This window comes from Acinonyx jubatus, chromosome B2 (assembly GCF_027475565.1).
Source record: "Acinonyx jubatus isolate Ajub_Pintada_27869175 chromosome B2, VMU_Ajub_asm_v1.0, whole genome shotgun sequence".
Taxonomy (NCBI): Eukaryota; Metazoa; Chordata; class Mammalia; order Carnivora; family Felidae; genus Acinonyx; species Acinonyx jubatus.
In genome coordinates this window covers 16,091,828-16,114,646 of record NC_069385.1, presented here as the reverse complement: position 1 = coordinate 16,114,646, position 22,819 = coordinate 16,091,828, and the positions used below count along the sequence as shown (strand labels likewise).

General features: G+C 43.2%; 1 protein-coding gene across 3 annotated transcripts in view; it reads left to right on the top strand.

The window, feature by feature from the left end:
• The window catches only part of MTHFD1L (methylenetetrahydrofolate dehydrogenase (NADP+ dependent) 1 like), a 187,328-nt gene that overhangs the window by 74,117 nt on the left and 90,392 nt on the right, over positions 1-22,819 (top strand). For all 3 annotated transcript variants that reach the window (XM_027056637.2, XM_053222106.1, XM_027056638.2), the window contains one exon: positions 1,631-1,742. In XM_027056637.2, coding sequence (XP_026912438.1) covers positions 1,631-1,742 — 112 coding nt within the window. The remainder of the gene's footprint in view (positions 1-1,630; positions 1,743-22,819) is intronic.

Here is a 22,819-nt window from a genome sequence, read left to right as displayed (position 1 = left end):
CTCTCCCTCTCAAAAATGAATAAATATTGAAAAAATAAATAAACAAAGGTTCATCTGTACAAAAGTGAGAAATTACAGATAGGTACACAGAGAGATCTGGACGCTGAACACACACATAAATATATCTGTCGGTACCTATGTTTGGATTTCAGATTCCCAGCTTTATTTTTACAGACATTTGTATGACCTCACGAGGACCATGTCATTGTCCCTCCTGAGGACTTTGGGAAGAAAAGTAAATAGAGAACTCACAGAGTGGCTTTGATAAACTCTTCTCTTTTCCATTCTCAGAGATGACTTTTCTTTCACTGCCTTTCTTCCTGCTTTTGTTCAGCTTTCTCATCTTTGAAATATGTTCCGCCAGCAGCCCATCATGGTTCATGGGAATTTTCCATGACTCCCAGCCTCCCACCCCCCCCCCCCCACATCACTCCCTGTCTTCCCTCCTGTCAGTAAAGGGGCAGCCTGTATTTTCACAGGTGGGGCCATGGCTTCGTGTATACAGACCCCAGTGGCCCTGGCTGGGCTCGAAATAAAACTTGAGCGTTTGATTGCAGGTGGATAAATTCCTTTAGATAGGGCTACAGTCTGCTCTCCCTGATGAAGGAAAAGTGTAGAAATGGCATTTAAAGTGAATATATTCACAGATTTTCTTTACCAACTTAAATCTAAAGGTTTTGATAATTCCCTTATATTGTTGTGGGGTTTTCTTTTGCCTGTTTAGTAAGAATTGCTCTAGCATTTGACCAAGAGGGACAATTTTCTTTGCTTTTATTATCTGAATAGTTACCAGGTTTTTAACATGGAAGCCAGTTAAATAATGAGAAAGACTTAGGTAGAATTTTTACAAATCAGAAGAGCAAATTTATTGTGTAAATATAAAAATAGGCTCTAATGAACTTCAACGTTACATGGTTGTCCTGCAATTCCACACAACTCATTAATTGTATTGATTTTTTTTTTTGCTTTCTTTAGATTTTTCTAGAAGTGATTAACTTCTTTTGGAAGGAAAAAATACACCTAATTAAGCCTCCTAGACCATCAGGATCTAATTCTGTTCCTTTAAAAACTGTAATGCCAAATACCGTGAAGGGAGATAAATAGTTTATTTCACAGTCAGTGAGTCAGCTGAGTGCTTTCTCAAAGTTATAGTAGGAAATAATCAATTCTTACAGCTTTTCTCCTAGTTCAGCATTAAATGTCGGATGACACTCTTGGAGAATACACCAGGAATTTGGCCCTTTGGGAGAGTCGGGGTGTTTTTATTTTCTTTGAGAGAATTTGGGTTTTTAAAAAATTTTTTTTAACGTTTATTTATTTTTGAGACAGAGAGAGACAGAACATGAACAGGGGAGGGTCAGAGAGAGAGAGGGAGACACAGAATCCGAAACAGGCTCCAGGCTCTGAGCGGTCAGCACAGAGCCCGACGCGGGGCTCGAACTCATGAACCGCGAGCTCGTGACCTGAGCCGAAGTCGGACGCTTAACCAACTGAGCCACCCAGGCGCCCCGAGAATTTGTACATTGACTGTGCAGTATTGATAAAAGCAGAATGGCTTCGGTGACTCACTGCCTTGGTTCATTCCTCCCTTTGTCTTTGGGGGTTTTAATTTGTCCTTCAACTTCCGTAGGGAACACCTGTGTTTGTGCACGCTGGCCCCTTTGCTAACATTGCCCATGGCAACTCTTCAGTGCTGGCTGACAAAATCGCGTTGAAACTGGTTGGTGAAGAAGGATTTGTGGGTAAGTCATTTCTTTGTAAATTTAGTTGTTGTAGCATATGGAAGACATCTAAAAATCGGTGGCAGAAAAACAGCAATACCCACTCTGACCTGAAACATATTCTCTCAGACCCACCTTTCACAGAGGGTCTCAGTATTGGAAAAGCCCTGTGGTCTGGTCTATACTAGATGTGGCGATGGAACCGTAGCTTCTCACGTCAAGTTCGTATGGGTTTGAATACGCGGCCTGACACTCGCTGGCAGAGCGATCTGGAACACATTTTTAGCGACCCTCTGAGCCTCAGTTTTCTCATCTGTAAAGCGGTGATTACAACATGGTTTCAAACCTCGTAGAGTTATTATGAGAACCAAGTGAGATGATTGATCCATTCAGCAAATATTTATCGTGAACCTAGCATGTGCAAGGCGTGCCACTCGGAGCCTGGAAACACATAACGAGCGAAACAGACCCGGCCCGGCCTTCGTGGAGCGTAGGTACAGAGTTGTCATCCTGTGTGTGAGTAACAGAAGTACCAGACGTCTGCCGTCATTAGCAGTAGAAATCAGTTTGCTCTTCCTCAAATCGGAGGATTAGTTTGTGTCTGACGGAGGGGAGACTGCTGCCCATGGACTTGGAAGATTTCACTGGTAGGACTTCACACTCTCTGCTGCTGCCAAGCTCCCCTTGGCGGTGTCTGCTTCTCTTTGGTTTCCATTGGCCATTCCAGACGGAAATGGGGGGTGACTACCGTAGAATGGGCTCTGGCACTGCTGCCCCGATGCCCCCCGCGAGGTTACGGCAACAAAAGACAAACAGGTAACAAGGAGTCTTGGTCTAAGCGCCAGAATCTGGCATCAGACAGACCGCACTGGCAGATCTTCACGCGCCAACGGGTGATTTCCACTCGCCACGTTGGTGCCAGTAATCGTCAAGTCTCACGGTCGCGGCTTTCGCGCTAATCACAAGCCTCCTATCGACCTCAGAGAAGTGAGTTCTTTCACTAGAAAAGGTTCTGAGCCCTGCACTCTTCTGCCCAGCCATTATAAAGTTCATTCAGGGTTGTTGAGACTGTTTTTAAGAACTCCCTGTAGGCATGCAGTTGGGATCAAATGAGAATTTATGTGGTTCATTCCTCCGGGTCTGTACTTGGCTGCTGGGGTACCAAATCCACTATAAGACTGGCTAGACATGCCGTCGAAATGGATTTGCTCGATCGATCACAGCATAATTGCAGAGCTAATGGACAAGGAGTCTGCACAGGGCAGGCACTGAAAAGCGGGGTGCTTCTGTGAAGTGGTGGTCCTGACGTATCCACTCCACAAATAAAAGAGCTTCTAGAAGAAAGCACTCTGTTTTGTGCCAACAGAGCTCTCTGTACCGATCTTTACTTTGTCCTCATATATTTCTAGAATATGCGTTTCCGTGGCAAAGCATCTTTAAAGGTGTATGCTGAGGGGGCGTGCAAAACATACTAGCTTCCCGTGTGACCTTGGACACACCATTAGCCTCTCTGGGCGTGTCCCTGGGAGACATTCTCACGTGAAAAGTGAGAAGCTGGACCGGACGACGAATTGCGTGTGGATGGGCAGCCGTGACCCTGAGATCGAAGCTGTGGGATCATGACCCTAACTGGTAGTTACCTAACTTCTCCAGGGTTCACCTTCCTCTTTTGGTAATAGAATACCTTGCAGTAATTTAATGAGTACTATCAAATGAGGAATTGCTGTGTAAACCATGGAGGACCAGGGAAGTGTCAGTGATTTCGCTGATGATTTCTGTGACCTCTTCTAGTCTTAAGGGGCTGTAAGCGGGGGAGAAGTCAGTGCCGGAAATCTGTCCCCGGCCAGATGGTTTAGGGGACCGGCTCAAGAGTCGGTATCTGGCTCCTTTCAAGTTGGGTCACTTCAGGTAACTTAACCCTTCTTAGCCTCAGTTTCCTTATCTGTAGAATAGGGCTCTATATAAGACTCGCTTCACAGCTTTGAAATCAGGTTTAAGCGAGACTGTGCACGCTAAGCCCTCGCACAGTGCCTGACATGGGGTGAGACTCAGCAATTCTAAACCACTTATTATTATCATCCTCTCCGTTGCTAATACGTGACTAATAAAGGTTAACTTGCCCTTTTTTTCTTTTGTTTCTTCTTTTCCTTTGGTTAGTGAGTTTATTTTTAACTGTGGGAGAATCCATCTAACATAGAATTGATCGTCTTAGCCATGACTAAGTGTACCAATCAGTAGTCAAATGCTTCCATGTTATTACAGAACCATCATCACCATCCATCTCAAGGACTCTTCATCTTACAAAACTGAAATTCTAAATAAAAAATTTTGTAATTCCTCTAATCACTTTCTGCCATAAGAATAGTCTCATTTTAATTTTAATTTTAAAAAGCGTGTGTGCCGTCTCGCACAAAAATAAGAAAACTCCAACTTTCATTCATATTTAAGCTTTTCCTCTCTCTTACGTTGGACCTGCCTTTGACCGATAACGGGAAGGGAAAGGTGGCTTCTTCTCTGTCCCCCATCATCTTGTCCTTAGTCCCTTAGTCTGCCTCTGGCCCCTTCAGGGTTGAAGCTTTGACATTCAGTGGTACCCATCCGGTCTCTTCCAGCAGAGGACCCGCACTCTTGGCAGAAACCCTCCGGGCAATATCCTTTTTAGACAGTCCCGCTGCTAATTCAATACCTGATCTCCAGGCATCATAGACCTTCAACCCGTGTTCTTCCCGTTGGTGGGAGCACAGTTACACGTCTCACTTGAGTCTCTGTTCTTTTGCCAGGGGCTGTTTCCTTTCAGCCTGCAGGCTTACTCATCCCCAGTCGACCACTGTGGGTCTCTGCCTCAGTGAGCCTTTCCAGTCCTGCTTCTAAAGCCTCACTCTCTAGCTCTGCACCCTTTCCACCGGGGGGTGGGCAGTGGGACTCTGCACCCTGGTCATTTTCTTTGAAGAAATCCTTTCGTGGCTTCTAACTTTGAAACTTCAAGGGAGCTGTTGGGCTAAAGGATGCAGAATCTGTTTCCAAACAATGTCTTTGCAAATGTTGCTAGGTTTAGTATCAGCCTTTAGTGCGAGAACAACTGACGCTGTTTGGGGGCTTCAGACAAAAGGGAAACCAAACGAGCCCCATTTTAACATGGTCTCAAGGAAGATAAATGCAGGAGACCTAGGTTTATCTGAAGCCTGTGGGAAAATGTATGCCCTTAGAAAAGTCATTGTTTATAGAAGTCTGTCTCTCTTACTGTGTAAGAAGCCCAAACCTAGAAGAAGAAGATTGATAATTTGGATTACATTTAAAAATAAATTGTGGGGGCACCTGGGTGGCTCAGTCAGTTAAGTGTCCAACTTCAGCTCAGGTCATGACGTCACGGTCTGTGACTTCGAGCCCCGCGTCCGGGCTGTGCTGACAGCTCAGAGCCTGGAGCCTGCTTTGGATTCTGCGTTTCCCTCTCTCTGTACCCCTGTCCCACTCGCTCATGCATGAGTGCATACTCTCTCTCTCTCTCTCTCTCTCTCTCTCTCTCTCTGTCTCAAACGTAAATAAACATTAAAAAAATTTTTTTACTAAAAGTAAATTGTGTCTGATAAAAGATAGGGGATTTAAAAAACAAGAGAGCGCATATGAAAAAAACATTTGCAGAGGTAATAGACAAATGACTAACAATTGGAGTATATATAAACCACCAAGGATTATAGATTGATTTTTTTAAAGCAAGTAATCCAGTAGAGAAACGGGCCAAGGGTTTGAAAAGGTAATTCACAGAGACAGAGCAATCTGACAGAATTTCTGGGTCAGACTGAAAGTGGGCAAATGATCTGGCAGTTTCAGTTCTATGTAGAAGTAACTGAAGATTTATTTAAGTCTTTTGGAATAATTTACTTGAGTACACGTTCGTTGAACTCCTGCTATATGTCAAGTAACATATAGTAGAAGCTTGGAATCAGATACGTAGGACATGTTTCTTGGCCTCCGGTAATTTACAATGTGGTGTGAGAGATAAGCCCATAAAGAGAATCTCGATGGAAGTACAATGCACGTATGAGATTAGGTATCATACTGATGAATGAAGAACCTTCAGAGATGACGGGCATCTCTTACAATTTTCCCCACACTGCAGGTTTCATGAAGTACGTTTAGTCTAAGATATTTCTGTGTCCCAACACACACAGGAAGGGAATTATTTTGTCTACTCTGCAATAATTATTCCAAGATAATGGAATCAATATTCCATTTAGACTTAAAATCGAGTGAAGTTTATTTAATTACAGTTGGCTCTCGAACAAGTTGGGGGTTAGGGCACCGACCTCCATCCTGTGTAGCTGAAAATCCGCATGTAACTTTGGACTCCCCAAAACTTAACTACTAATAGCCTACAGTTGACCAGAGCCTAAACACAGTCAGCGAACACATATTTTGTGTATTGTATGTATCATACACTGTAACCTTACAGTGGAGCCAGCTAGATAAAATAGTATTAAGAAAATCATAAGGGAGGGGCGCCTGGGTGGCTCAGTTGGTTGCGCGGCCAACTTCGGCTCAGGTCACGATCTTGCGGTCCGTGAGTTCAAGCCCCGCATCAGGCTTTGTGCTGACAGCTCAGAGCCTAGAGCCTGCTTCGGATTTTGTGTTCCCCCCAACCCCTTTCTTTCCCCCTCCCCCACTCATGCTCTGTCTCACTCTGTCTCTCAAAAACAAATGTTAAAAAAATATATACTAGGAAAATCATAAGGGAAAGAAAATATTTTTATAATACTGTAGGTATCGAAAAGAAAATCTGTATATAAGTGAACCTACCCAGTTCAAACCCACGCTTTTCACCAGTCAAATGTAATTGCGCAAATTTCTCAGACTTGACCAGAATAGTCCATGAGAATTTGGGGGAGCATGCTGTGGTCCCCATGATCGCTGTCTCTATTTCTCCTTTAGCCAGTAGTCCTCATGGGAGTCCACTTAACCTCCATTCATTGCTATGAAAGCAAACATTTCTTCGGCATCAAACCCTAATCATGGGTTATATTTTTAAAAAGAAGAAGAAAGAAAAAGAAAACAACATTGAGTTTCTAGGCTTTAATTATCTCATTTTTAAACTATTTGTAAGGATTTCAAACTTACACAGGATCCTTGGTTTTTTAAATTTGCTTTCTGTTTTCTTAATTTGGTCTTGATTCCCATTTCGAGTGAATACCTTTCCTTCACTCTGGAATTCAGCATGTGCTTGTACGTCTTTATAGCTAGGAGTTCTTAACTGGTGGTTACCAGCCATCCCTCCCATAATTAAATACAGAATTATATACATAAATATATGGTGTGTTTTTTTTAAGTTTATTTATTTTGAGAGAGAGAGAGAGAGAGAGTGGGGGAGGGGTAGAGAGAGAGAATCCCAAGCAGGCACCACACGGTCAGCGCAGAGCCCAACGCGGGGCTCAATCTCATGAACCTTGAGGTCATGACCCGAGCCGAAGGCAAGAGTTGGCCACTTAACCGACTGAGCCATCCAGGCACCCCTGTATTTTTTTTTTTTTTTTCAACAGAAGGGCTCCCTGATTCTCATTACATTTTCAAAGGTGTCCACGACCCAAAAAAGATAAAGACTCAGGGCCTTCTTCTCGTGGCCCAATGGATGCCACGCGCCATTTCACCATACTTGCTTAATAATGATCTATATGAAGATTTGGTGGCTTTTGAAGTTCTACCTACATTTGACGTTCAGTGCCCTCTTCCAAAGTGCTGGTCAAGATGTTGCCTAAATTGACTGTGTGTCTTCTTGTCACCTGAACACAAACCCACAGCGGGTTCTCCACACGCCGCCTGGGTACATAAGCACGAGAAGATAGTACAGCAAAAGGGCACATTAGACCAATGCCCAACTGAATCATCCACTGAGCTTTGCCCTGAACATTTCACGATGAGCATTTAGAGTTCAGAATAAATAACCATGGTCATTCCAAGACAAACCGAGGAAGATCGGGAAACAAGGCCTCATTAATATGTTCGTTGCAAACACTGCCATTCTCTGAGCGGGTTCCCGAGCTCCAGACCTGTATCCCAGCCCGGTCGCCATATGCATTCCCTCTGAGGCCTGAGACCATTCGGTGGGGTGGGTGCTGGTATCGTTGTTTTACAGATGACACAACTGAAGCCTAGAGAGATTACAAACTGTGTCCTCTGACATTCACCCAGTCAGTGATGGAGGATACAACCTCAGGGCCCCCCTTGCACCAGAGCGTATGCACATCATCCCTTGACTCTGTCTGCAGTGGTTTTCTCATCTGTCTTTACTGAGTTGCATCTTCTTAACGGTCCTCTGCCTTGTCCAGTGCCCCTTTTGCAAACCGTTTAGATCTTACTCCCTGGGCTTCGGGAACCTCCGCTGGCAGTTGCCCCCCAGTCACCAGCGTATTGTCTGTTTCCGTTTTCATTGCCATCAAATTTTAAATATCCTTTCATTTTGGAGAGAAGAGAACCAGACCAAACTAAACATTCTGAGAATTTCACCCACCCTTTAAAAAAAATCTGTTGTCAAGTAGCCTTCCAGCTTTCTAAGCTGGAATTGTCCCAGACCTCACTCTGTTTACATTATTTAGAAACACAGATCTCAGCCTAGGCTCTACTTTTGTTAGGATACCTCCCACCTTTTTTTTTTTTTTTCTCTAGTGACTGTATCCATAATTAAATCAAGGACAGGAAGTGCAGAGGTATTGGTCACGTGCTAACCTTCGGGAAACTCCTAATCACCAGTGCTGTTCTTTAACCGCTGTGTTCAGGAAGCCCAGTAAGAGAAGGCGGTTTTCGTGGTCGCGGAAGTTCGGATTTCTCTGATGTACCTTGAGACCTAATTTCTTTCGCCCTCGCTCTCATTGCCGCTCTTTATTCCAGCCCACCTTCCTCTTCCCATGCTTTTGTGTAAAGACGCCCTCCCTTCTTTCACCAGCCATTCCTCTGCCCTCAAAAAAATAAGTGGGGGGAAAAAATGAAATATTCTGAGTATACAGTATCCAGGAGTATATGCTCATTAGTATAATAAATGCCTGTGTTCCCGTCACTCACTCAGCTGTGTCAGAACCACAACATATTGCTGTGAGTGCTTTAGTGTTTTTTTGCTTTTTTTAAATTTTTTTTTAATGTTTATTTATTTCTGAGACAGAGACAGAGCATGAGTGGGGGAGGGGCAGAGAGAGAGGGAGACAGAGAATCCGAAGCAGGCTCCAGGCTCCAAGCTGTCAGCACAGAGTCCAACGCGGGGCTCGAACCCTCAAACCATGAGATCATGACTTGAGCTGAAGTCGGTCGCTCAACCGACTGAGCCACCCAGGCGCCCCATTTTTTTTTTTTTAATAAAACATTAGACACAGAGTTGAGGTCCCTGTGAGTCCCTCCCTAATCTCATTCCCTTTTGCACTTTTCTAGAAGAAGCCACTATCCTAATTTAGGGATTATCATTTCCGGGAAGAGTTTATGCTTTTATTATGTAAGTATGTATCCACAAAACATCTACAACAGAGATTCTCGGACCTTCTCTGTTCATGTCGTGTCGCAGCAACTATTTCCTAAGGCATGTTGGGCCAAGAGAAATACCTAATGCTTCCATTTATTAAGTAGTTAGGTCCGAGCAACTTCCTGGATGTTTATGTCCTGACAACTTAGTAGCTGTCTGGAAAAAAAAAAAAAGGATACGTATACATGAAAAGAAAAATATTATTTCATTTTAAAATAGCCACCATATGGGGCGCCTGGGTGGCTTGGTCAGTTGGGCGTCCTACTTCGGCTCAGGTCATGATCTCACGGTCCGTGAGTTTGAGCCCCGCGTCGGGCTCTGTGCTGACAGCTCGGAGCCTGGAGTCTGCTTTGGATTCTGTGTCTCCCTCTCTCTCTGCCCCTCCCCTGTTCATGCTCTGTCTCTCTCTGTCTCAAAAATAAATAAACATTAAAAAAAAATTAAAAAAAAAAAATAGCCACCATAGGGGCGCCTGGGTAGCTCAGTCGGTTAAGCGTCTGACTTAATTAATTTCAGCTTAGGTCATGATCTCACGGTTTGTGAGTTTGAGCCCTGCATCGGGGTCTACACTGTCAGCACGGAGCCTGCTTGGGATTCTCTCCCTCCTGTTTCTCTGCTCCTCTCCTGTTCATTCTCTCTCTCTCTCAAAATAAGTAAATACCTTTGTTTTTCTTTCAATTTTTTTTTTTTACATTTATTTATTTTTTGAGAGACATAGAGCACAAGTTCAGGAGGGGCAGAGAGAGAAGGACACACAGAATCTGAAGCAGGCTCCAGGCTCCGAGCTGTCAGCACAGAGCCCAACGCGGAGCTCGAACTCACAAATCGTGAGATCGTGACCTGAGCCGAAGTCGGACGCTTAACCGACTGAGCCACCCAGGCGCCCCAATAAATACACATTTTTAACAAAAAAAATAAAATAGCCACTGTAGCTTATTAATAAGATGTGGGTCCTTGTTGAGCACTGAACTTCTCATTCCTTGAGATTGGGCCACACTTCAGAGCTCATTTCCTGTTCCGCATTGGTTTTCACACCATTCCTGCTCTTACTGCAGCAACTGCCAAAAATTTGGCTCCACAAATATATGATGTCATTGAAAGGACCATGGAGCGTTAAAATTGAGACCACGAGGTACCTCAAAGTAGTAGAACTTGTAGGGTTCAACAGATGTCGAGTGTTACCTAGTTTCCTTCCAAAATTGAAAGTAACCCACGGGTCCTCTGAGTTCAGTGCGGTGCCTCAGGATACCTCAGCACATAAATTTGAGAACCACGGATATACAGCATGTGATTGTAGCATTTTATACATTAATAAATCTTACTATGTGCATTGTGCTGCGATAGCGTTCAGCAAACTTTTGCTGTGAAGGGCAAGACCGATAATTTAGGCTTTGTGAGTCATAGCCTCTCGGCAAATATTCAACTGCAAAAGCAGCCGTAGAGAAGACCTACACGAATAAAGGAAGCTGGTTTCCAATAGGTTGATTTATTCATGGGCTCTGACATGTGAATTTCATGTAATTTTCACATGCAGTGAAGTATTTTTCCTCCTTTTTATTTCCCCAAACATTCAAAAAATGTTTTTTAAAAAAGTAAAGAGAAGGAAAAAGTCGTAGGCCACTCAAAACGGGAGGCGTGCTATTTTTGTTCAACCTTACATTTCCGCATTTATCCAAGTAACTGTGATCAAGTAAGCCTCATCCGCCCCACAGGGCAGTCTTCCGTGGCATGAATATAGCACATAAATTTGTGCGTTCTTCCTTCAGGGGCACTGAGATTCCTTTTGGTACCCTGTTACAAATAATGCTACCGGGAACATTATCATTTAGGTCTCTGAAAATAAGCGTAAAAGTCGTGGAGGGTCTGTTCCTAGGAGTAAGATGTTAGGGGTCATATTTTCTGAACATGAACACTTGGCCATTATGCGTTACAAATATCTTCTCCCACGTGTGGCTTATCTTTTAAATGTGTTCATTGTACCTTTTCTTTTTCCGTCCTTTCTCTTCACGATTCCTGCTTTTGGAATCATAAAGATACTCTATAAATCTATATTGGCTTATAAAATGTTGCCACTTACATTTAGGTCTCTAATTGTCTCGCAGTTTATGTTTATGCTGTCCCGTTTCTTGAGTTCACCATTTGTGAAAGTTTTTCTTCCTTGGTGGTTCTTTCAGAGGTGGCTGTCAGCTCAATAGATTTAAATCAGTTAGAAGTTCAGCTCCCCTCATCCCATGCCCTGAGGCGACCAAGGCCAGTGCAGGTGCTGGGACTTGTATCTATTTTTTTTTTTTTTTTAACATTTATTTTTGAGAGAGAGAGAGAGAGAGAGAGACCCAGAGTGTGAGCAGGGGAGGGGCAGAGAGAGGAGTCACAGAATCCAAAGCAAGCCCCAGGCTCTGAGCTGTCAGCACAGAGCCTCACGCGGGGCTCGAATGCATGAATCGCGAGATCATGACCTGAGCCAAAGTCAGACGCTTAACTGACTGAGCCACCCAGGTGCCCCTGGCGCTGCTTTTTAATCCACTTATTCTCGCAGCGTGAGGGTTCCCTCCCCCTCTGCCTCCTCAGAGAAGAGCAGCCTAACAGATGGTTTCTCTGGCACTGCTCATCAGCCTTGGAGACCAGCACTTTCTACAAGAAGGGGATCCACATGTTGTCTGTCCCTGACCGTTGACCTGCTGATGCTGAACTTCCCTTGGCAGCGGGACCTGGTTTTTGGAGACGTGACCTGTGCTGACCCTGTGTTGTCCAATTCCAAACATTTATCATAAAAGGTCTTGGGGCACCTTGGTGGCTCAGTCAGTTAAGCGTCCGACTTCAGCTCAGGTCACGATCTCGCGGTCCGTGAGTTCGAGCCCCACGTCGGGCTCTGGGCTAATGGCTCGGAGCCTGGAGCCTGCTTCCGATTCTGTGTCTCCCTCTCTCTCTGCCCCTCCCCCGTTCATGCTCTGTCTCTCTCTGTCCCAAAAGTAAATAAACGTTAAAAAAATTAAAAAAAAAAAAAAAAAAGGTCTCGCGGACCTTTGAAAAGAAAGGGTTTAATTTTCCGGTCTATTTACTTTTCTGTCTCACAAGATACTTTGAACAAAACTATCTTCACGTGCAATGCTTTCAGGTTCTCTATTTGATTACTATTTGTATTGCTGATATGTTCTTTAAATGTAAATCAAATCCCCAAATTTTTGAGATAAGGAAGAAAGAACCTTTGCTTGTGAAGATAACAGAAATTTTAGATCTTTAATGCTCTCGCTCAGCAGAAAAAGGAGTACGTGGTGATCACCAATTTTCTAGAATTGCGTTGCAGAAGAAAAATCCAAAACAAATGAGTATGAAATAATTGCAAAACATTCATCCCTTTCTTACACTAACGTAATTGAGGAGTTTTTCATGAGAAGCCTGGTTTCTATTTGTTTTTCTCCGTGGTGCATTTGGGATAGTAAAGTATGAAAAGTCATGGCCCCATTTCTCTGCCTTCCCACGAAGTGCCCACTGTCCTGGATGTTCAGACTTTTTCATTATTGCTGCCAACTTAGTATATTCTTCTGTGTGTGTCAACTCTTTCATAATTTTTTTTTTAAACTTAGGATTTGTTGATTAACACTCACCAAATTTTACAACCTGATCTTTCAGAGCGTTGGTGGAATTCAGTTTGAGTACTATTCAGTTGCCCTAACATTTTTGGGTTCCTATTTTGGGCGCTAACCATTTATAGGTTGTTTTCTGCTATATACACTGAAAAATCAAGATAATGGAGATGATTTTCCTCAGAGCAGCCAAACGTACTCAATTGCAGGCTCCAGCTGCCTGGGTTTGTTTGTATGTTTGTTTTTATTTTCAAGTGTAATTGACATGCAGCGTTAGATTAGTTTCGGGGGTACGATATAATGCTTCAATGGTTCGATACGTCGCTCAGTGCTCCTCATGAGAAGTGTGCTCTTAATCCCCTTCCCCTGTTTCACCCATCCCCCCACCACCTCCCCTGTGGCCACCACCAGCTCTCTGTATTTAATAGTCTGGGTTTTGTTGTTGTTGTTCGTTTTGTTTCTTAAATTCCACGTATGAGTGGAATCATACGGTATTTGTCTTTCTCTGACTTATTTCACTTAGCATTGTACTCTCTAGCTCCATCCTTGGCATATGGCAAATGGCAAGATTTATTCCTTTTTATGGCTGAGTAGTATTCCTGTGTGTGTGTGTGTGTGTGTGTGTGTGTGTGTGTGTGTGTGTGTGCACCCCACGTCTCTGTACCCATTCATCCATCGATGGACGCTAGAGTTGCTTCCGTTATCTTGGCTATTGAAAACAAGGCTACAGTAAACTTTGGGGCGCATATTATCTTTTCAACGAATATCCAAAGCAAACCAAAACACTCCTCAGCTGCCTACGTTTGAATGTCCTCCGCCATGTGCTGGACATGTCTTTGGGTAGTTCACCTAACCTCCCTAAATCACAGTTTCTACAATACGTACCGCGAGGCTTGCTCTGTGGATGAGGTGCGGTAATGCTGGAAAAAGTACAGACTCAGATGCACACTCAACAGTGGATGCTGGCTATTATTACCACCTTGGGGTGCTACGGATCTTTACTTTTAAGATAATTCTTCACAAATGCTAATTCGTTTTCAAGTGAAAAATAGCCGCTGGGGTGGCTCAGTCGGTTAAGCAGCCAACTTTGGCTCAGGTCATGATCTCACGGTCTGTGAGTTCAAGTCACGCATCAGGCTCTCTGCGGACGGCTCCGAGCCTGGAACCTGCTTCGGATGCTGGCTCTCCCTCTCTCTCTCTGCCTCTCCCCCGCTTGCGTGCTCTCTCTCTTTCTCATTCTCTCTCAAAAATAAACAAACATTAAAAAAAAAAAAAAACCTCATATGAAACCCACAGAGGGATTTGAGTTCTGCCAATGGGAAACACTATTGCTTGTCCCCTCTCATACAGAGGCGTCGGGACCATCCAGAGGGCATCTGAGAGATCTAAGGGGACTGGATTGCTTCAGATACCCTCCTTCTTAGGGAATTCCTTCTAGAAGGCCTTGTTTGAAGTTTTTTGTGGTTACCAGGAAGAAAGCCGGGCGCCCAGCAGATCCACAGTGCACGGTAGCATCCCAGCACATCTCCCTGTCTTGCCTCAGCCTTGTGCGACTCTGGATCGCAAAAGAGCCGAAGATACTTAAACTCACATTGTTGAGAAACAATGCGGAGCGACTTTGCAGTGGCATTAAACATTAAAATTAAAAACATATGGTCTGAAATTCAACTGGCATATTTATCATCTCAAATCTACTCTTGGTGCCAAAAGGGATGCTAATCAAAACATGAGGGATTCGGCTTCTTATTTGGGAAAGACCATCACTGCCAAGGGGAGAGAGGCAGGATGCAAATCATTTTGCGATTTGAAAAAATAGAGTAGCTAAACCATTTAGTAGATGCTGCTTTTAGCCAACTTGAGGAGTCTGCATAGGTCCAACACCCTTGCACTCATTTCCCAGTGCAAGAGTTTCACCTAGGGAAAATTTAAATGTGTTGAGGACCTCCCACATATATGTAACTTTTGTTTGTTAAAGTAATACTCTAATCATTATAGAAGAATCAGAAACTTTTCATGAGTGACGAAGAAAATTCAAATTATGTCCAGTATGTCCGTGCAAAGATAATTCGGTAATTCACTTTTTGCTTTAATATTTCCCTACTTCTACGTGGGCATCTCCTTTTAAAGGATGGTTGTAATCCAGGGCGCCTGGGTGGCTCAGTCGGTTAAGCATCCGACTTCGGCTCAGGTCATGATCTCGCGGTTCGTGGGTTCGAGCCCCGCGTCGGGCTCTGTGCTATCAGTGCAGAGCCCGCTTCGAATCTTCTGTCTCCCTCTCTCTGCCCCTCCTCTGCCTCGCACATGCCCCCCGCCTCAAAAATAAACATTAAAAAAATCTTGTTAAGATGGGTTGTAATCTTACGAAGACGAGTTACTCTTAGTTTTTAGCTCTTGAGACCTTGCAGAGTCCAGAGGTCCACCACGCTTCTGGAAAGAGCCATTCTCCAAACTGTCTCTTCTCTTTCTGCTGTGCACGTCCCCACCCCTCCCTGCCATCGCTGCACTGCCACTCACCGTGGCTTATCTAGACCGTGGCTGTCTTTGTGCAGAACTCTCCTTCTTTCACTGTTTTATTTGGGGGTCTGTTCTCGCTCATGCTCTGATGGTCAGTTCTTACCCTTCATCCTGCTCGGCTGTTAGCCACATCGCACAGCACTCCTCCCTTCCTTAAAGCTCTTTCTGAACATCAGCCTCTCCTGACTCTCCTCCCGGTGGCCCTCTCCTGTGTGTGTCTTTGCTGGAGTGTCCCTTCTGTTCGCAGCAGGCTGTATCCTCAGTTTCTCCGTAAATAGCACGTAAATTTCCCAATTCAGAGAACTCCCTAGAGGCAGGGAAGGGAACAGTCCGTGACTTTTTCATCTCAGAGTATAAGAATTACAGACATGGATTCTAGGGACAGCCCTGGTTCAAATTCCAGCTCTGTCCTTATCAGCTCTGTGACTGAGCAGGTGTTGTGCCCTAATGCATTCTTAAACTTAACACACCCTTCCCTCTTTTTATAACAAATTTGACTGACTTATATGGACTACAAACTTATACGTATAATTTCAAAAAACAATACTATGTTAATTTTGATATAAAAGTATTTTATATTATGCAATATGAATTTCAATATGTATTGATTAGAAGAAATATTTTTTTAAGTTTTTTTTTTTTATTTATTTTGATAGAGGTAGAGAGAGCAAGCGGGGGAGGGACAGAGAGAGGGAGACAGAATACCAAGGCTCTGACAGCGCAGAGCCCGATGCGGGGCTCAAACTCATGAACCCGTGAGATCATGACCTGAGCCAAAATCAAGAGTTGGACGCTTAACCAACTGAGCCACCCAGGCACCCCTGGGGAAAGTTTTGAAAGAAGTTTTGAACTTTCGGAATGTCTAACCTGACCTTGACTGTTTACATTTACAAAATGCAAATTTATTTTCAATGAGCTATCTAGCCCATCCCTCGTTAAGATTTATGTATATTCTAAATAACGTGCTCGTCATGTAATCCGGCTTACCATCATGAAATGTGGAGTTAAAATAGGCTCTTGTCAAAACATGTTTTGCAGAGATTAGTGGCATGTAAATTAACATAAAATGATTTTAAAATGTGATCCAGAGATTAAAGTTGGAAGTCTGAAGTTCACAAAATGCATAGACTATTTTAAGGAGTTTATTAAGATCCAGTGTGTAATAACTTGTAAATTTCCATTGTAGGACTATTATTTTACCCTATTTTGGCTGAGAGTAAAATTGCCCTTACCTAATATATAAATTATAGTTTAGAAAATTGTACTTCCATGAGGTTGTCTTAAACTTGGAGCAGTGTTTGGTATAATTACAAGATTATACTGTTCTTATTCAAAGAAAACAATAGATTTCCTAGTAGGAATAGTAAGAAACTGGTAATTGGGTAAGGAACGTTCGAGTCTTTTGTGGACCTAATTTTCACATCTTTTGGGGAGCAGGGAAAGAAACATTGATTATTACTGCTTTCTAAAACCCTCCTCTCTTACCGGCTTCAACCATAAATGTTGTTTGATGCACTAATACTTTGATATAAGAGATGCCAATTGAAAAACTACCCAAGGTTTAAGAGAGTTATGGTTGCTTACAAAGTGCTTGAGTATCATGTTCAAAGTAAGTCAGAGTAAAGAAGTAACTTTGAGGATGAAAAAGGCATCTCAGTGGAATAAGACTTCATGCAAAAGAGGAATTTAAATAGAATTATAGAAGAGAAACTGACGATCAGCGTCATATTAAACATTAAAGTCCTAAAGAAACAAGACAAGAATGCTGATCACCACTGTGATTTGTCTTTATTCTGGAAGTCCTAGCCAGTGTAATGAAACAAGAACAGTAACAAAATTAAAAAATTGAAAAAGAGGAAACTAATATTTGATTTATATGCAGTATGATTATATCACTAGGAAATTTAAAATATTTCTTTTAGACAGAGTTTTGGTGGAATAGTTTGATACAATATAAATATGTACAAGTCCATAATTTCCCTTCAGATCAGCAATAAAAAGTTAGATACTGTAATGGGAATATCCTACTTCTATGTGTCCCCAAAACAATAAAGTACTTGGGAATAAATGTAACAAAAAATGAGCATGGAGAAAAAAAATTACGAAGTTTTATTGAAAGACACAGCGCAAGGCCTGTGTCGATGGGAGGTCTCCCTGTGTTCTTGGATGGCAGTAAGCCATGTTAAACAATAAAAATTCTCCTGTGTCGAACCAACATATAAAGTTAGGGTGGTATACCATGCCATGCCACCCTAAGCAATCCAATATTATACTGTGCTGTAGTATATCATTACCAGCTGAAGCTATACAGGACAGTGAACTTCATGGCTAAATTAATAACATGGTCTAGACTCTGTAAAAATAAGTGCATGCGGATAGACAAAAAATTTAAAAGAATAGTGATGGATGACTTAACCTGACTCTTGCTATCAAAACAAGGTAATTCTGCCACAGTAATAAAGAGGGATTGGCAAAGAACTGATACCAAGAAACCCTCTGACATGTCCCTACATAGACTTATTCCATTATATGTAGAAATTAATAATTTGACAAACATGACCTTCAAATGGACTAGTGGATGGATCATTGGTTAAATGATGTTTGGACATTTGGCTATTAATTCTATTTATTTATTTGTTTGAGAGGGAGAGAGCGCACACGCAGGAGAGGGGGCAGAGGGAGAAAGAGAGAGAGAACTTTAAGCAGGCGCCACACTCAGCATGGATCCTGATGTGGGGCTCAATCCCACGACACTGGATCATGATCTGAGCCAAAATCAAGAGTCAGGCGCTCAACCGCCTGAGCCACCCAGGCACCCCAACTGTTAAGTTTAAAGCACAAACCTCATAGCCCCTTAACACAATATATTCGGAATGAACATAGACGAAAATTTTAATGTGAAAATTAAAACTTCAAGAAAAAAAAGCAAAACTAGTTTAGTATTATTGATATAACATCAAGGCTATTAGGAAGAATCGATTTATATGAAACATGAAAAGATGTTCACGATATATACAGCAAAAAAAAAAATGGAGTTACAAAACAATTTTTTAATTCTCATTTTTGAAAATTCTGAAATAAATGTTTGTACTGTATATGAAATGAAATGAAAAGGTACAGAAGGTATAAATCAGGGGTACATGGCTGGCTCAGTCAGCAGAGCATATGACTCTTGATCTTGGGTTCATGAGTTCAAGCCCCAGGTGGGGTGCAGGATTCCTTTTTAAAAATGTATGTCAAATGATTGCTTTTATTTCTCAATGGGAAATGGGGTCTTTGCGATTTTTACTTCATACTTTATTTTTCTGGTATTCTTGAAACTTTTATAATTAGGGTATGTGACTTGTGTAATTTTTAAGACAGGAAAAGTTGACTTGAAACATCTGAGGGAATTTGACCTGCAGAGTTAGGGAGAAAGGAGTCCTAGGCAGAACGTACAGAACAGCAAATGGGCATAGGTGGGGAAGTGTTGGTGGATTCTGGGGACGGTGTAGCTGGAGTATGAGACGCAGAGGAGTGAATCTCATGGTGAGATGAAGTCATTTTGGAGGGGATTAAGAGCCAATCTGAAGTATTATGTTTTCAGTTAATAGCGGAGATAAATTGACAATTTCTAAATAGTGGTTCCAGGAAGAAGCCTGAGAAGATGGCATTTGAGACAAGCCATGAAGAATGGTGAGGATGTAAAATAAAGCAGGACAGAGAGAGCAGACAGGCTGGTATGTGCTTAAGGAACCGCCAGTGGTCTGGTAGCCCAGAGACATGGCAGAGAAGACAGATTGCAGGTATATTTTCAACATCCTTTTAAGTGATGGAGAAGCATTAGTACAGTTTCTAATCTATGAAGGCTTCCGGAATGATGCACAGTTATTGCTGCTGGGACTCCCCACGAAGGTAGTGTTTCTCTTACCCCCTGCCCCTCTCGGAAGCCCTTCCACCTTCCTGAAGCGGACTAGTGAGGGAGGGGGAAGGGCCACCGTCCTGTCCAGGGGGGCTCCCTGCCTAGGAAGGGACTCTGCCAGCGGGTAAAGATGTGGGTGCTGCCAACCCAGAAGACTTACCTCTGGCTATTTGCACAACACAAGATCTCAGAAATACAACGTTGAGTGAAAAAGCAGGTTGTGGGATTGTAAATTCAATGTAACACATTCTTAAAGCACAAAACCGGCACTGTATGTTGTTTATGCCCTTGTATGTACGTACAAGTACGAACACACGACCTGGAGAAGCACCAAGTTGGTAAGAATTTCCCTTTCTGGCGGCGGGGAGCAGGGAGCCCAACTGGGGACCGGGCATGGGCGACCTCCGCTCTCTCTGTGCTGTTTACCGCTTTTGTAAGAGGAAAATAGGCAATTGTGGTAAAATGTTAATGTCTGTTACTTATGTGTTGCATGCCGGGGAGGGGGGAGCTGGGGGGCCGGGGACAGGGAGGAAATGCGGGTCTGTAATTTAGGAGACAGGCTGCGACCAGAGCCTCAGATTGGCAGTCATCGTTAGAATGTGGTCAAGTATTTAGCTTTGCTTAGAGCTAAATCTGGATGTTAATAGTCATGTTTAGAGGGTCAGGGCTTTGCCTTGCTGTCCAGCAGAAGTGATGGATGGAGGGACGAGAGCTGACGGTGTCGGGCCAGGTGCACCCACTGAGCCTTTCTCTGTTCAGTTAGGCCCCAGTGAATGAGGTTCTTAAAAAATTGTTCCGTGTTTTCAAGCGTCGAGGCACAAGAACATTCTGAATGTCAAACACCAGCAATCCGAGCACCTTCTCTTGATTCCCCCCTCCCCCCATCTTGTTTAGACCTTTTTGTTGTTGTTGGTTTGTTGGTTTGTTTTATAAAATTGCACGAATGCTTTGGTTGACTGTGGACTGTTATTACTTTTTAAGGGTCAGGCAATAATTTAATGATGTAACTCCTAAAAATTTTCAAAACAACGATAAAAACAGGTTTTTTTTTTTTTTGCCTCCAAAAAGCATTTCCTTGTTTAGCACGTAACACACACAAAGGAGGTAGAATTGAGAGCGAGAACCGTTCTTGAAGTCCGATGAGCAGAAAACCCTTGGAGTCCTACACGTGTATCCTGTGCTGTTGCACACTGACGTACTGCTGCTTCCTGCTTTTCGGCCTTAATTCTGTGCCTGGAACTTGTGATCAGACCTCTTCCAATTGCTTTGCATCACATAGCTTTGGGGCATTTATGGGCACATCTCAACCTCTAAAATTTCAGCTCTTTCATCAGCAAAATGTTAAGCAAGTCTCACATCTTTTCTAAGTTAGATATGGAACCTTGAGTTCAGTCCCAGAATTACTGTTGTACACAGAAAGAAAACACTGCATACTGTTGAATGAAATCAAGCGCAAACTGAAATGAAAAATGCTTTAATATTTCTGAATAGGCTCTGTTTTCACAAACACATCAGTTAAGATTAGGTTCACCCACAGGTAACAGCAACAGTGAAAGGAAGGGACCCAAAGCAAATACAAGTTTATTTCTCTGTCACATAAAAGAAATCCGGGGTAGGCAACCTGGGCTGGAATGACAGTTCCTCCATCGTCAGGGACTCTCTGCTGCCTAATAGTCCAGAATGGTTGCCCAAGCCCCAGCCATCACATCTGTATCCCAGCCAGCAGAAAGAGGGAAGAAAGGCCCACCCCCTTTTGAGGAGCCTTCCTGGAAGTTACACCCACCACTTCCGGTAGTTAATCACCTTGGTCCCGTAGCCGTACTTAGCTACAAGAGAAACTAAGACATCTTCTGACTCTACATGGTCTCCTTCAAATACAAAGGCGAGTTGATGACCCCCTGGCAGCATGACATAGCTCAAGAGGCTTGTCAGGCGCACAGTTGAGTTAATGCCGAGTCATGCACGTCACCATCTCCATTTCCTTTGTGACAGCACCTGCCGGGTAGCCAGGCAAGGTTGAGGAGAGCAGACTTTTGACTTCCCTCCAAAAACCTGCCCGGGATCATCTTCTCAGTCGGCCAAACTGACTGGCTCACCTTCATTCTTAAGTTCATCGCAGATCCTTTTTGAAGAAGAACTTAAAACAGGACCAAAAGGAAGAGTGGCTTTATAAATCATGACTCGCTCTTTTAATGGAATACTATAAAATGAAATAATGTTTGGAAGATGTGAAAAGTCTTCGGGAAATGCCCCGGATGAAGTTCACTGAGACGATCAGGACACCAAAGTGTCTAGAGAGGGTGACACCCATTATGTTAGAGATAGAGGCGTGTAAATGGGGATCCCTGTCCTTGCGGGAGCAGCCCCTGTCTGCCCTTCAGGCCCATCTCACAAATGTGCAAGCAACATAATTTGTGCAAGTAACGAAGCCTCGTTTTAATGTTTCTCTTTCGCCAGCATGATAAACATGATAATGAATGTGTATATACACTTAGCATTCCCCTATATAAAGCAAATAATCTTATTTTATTCTGGTTTTTTTTAATGTTTTTTTTCTTTTTGAGAGAGAGTGTGAGCGGAGGAGGGTCAGAGAGAGGAGGCGGGGGTGGGGGGACAGAGAATCCAAAGCAGGGTCTGTGCTGACAGGCTGACAACAGCGAGCCCGATGTAGGGGCTCGAACTCACAAACCATGAGATTACGCCCTGAGCCACCCAGGTGCCCGAGAGCAATCATATCTTAATCAGCAGTTTTTTCCTAAATGGGACTCACTTTTAGATAAAAGGCCGGGCTGGGAACATACAAGAGAGGCAGAGGAGAGAGAGGTGACCAGTTGAGGGTTTGTGGCTCATTTATACGAAATGACACGCATTCCAGGCTGTCGCTTCAGCTCCTGCTGGGCTTAGGGATAGGGTAGAGGCCGGTGGTGGGAACATTAGACGTACTCCTGATTATTTGTTACTTTTTCCCTGGACTTCTCAAGGGCGTCTTTCCTCTCAACAGCAGAGCGATAGCCAGGAACAGAGATTACAGTGAATATGGTTAAAATTGCCTGATTTGTTGCTGCTGATTTGTTTTTCGCATCAAGTTTTCCAGAAATTTCCACACCAGATTTCCATTTCCAAACTAATAATAATGTAGTCATTTAAAAATTTTTTTAACATGTTTTTTTTGAGAGTGTGAGTGGGGGAGGGGCAGAGAGAGGGAGACCGATAGGATCCCAAGCAGGCACCTTGCTCTAAGTGCAGAGCCCGATGCAGGGCTCGAACTCACGACCGTGAGACCATGACCTAAGCGCAAATCAAAAGTCAGATGCTTAACTGACTGAGCCACTCAGGTGCCCCTATATTCGTTTTTTAAGCAGAAAAAGGTCATGTTGAAAATAAGCCAAAGAAAAAATATGCTCCTCCCTCCTTTTCAAGGTTATTTTCTTTACTTTGAGTTTTTTACAAATGTAAATATGAATTATTGGTCTTTTCAGTCTGTTCTCAATTTTTTTTTTAAGTTTATCTGTTTATTTTGAGAGAGAGAGAGAGCACAAACAGGGGAGGGGCAGAGAGAGGAAAAGAGAATCCCAAGCAGGCTCAGCACCATCAGAGCAGAGCC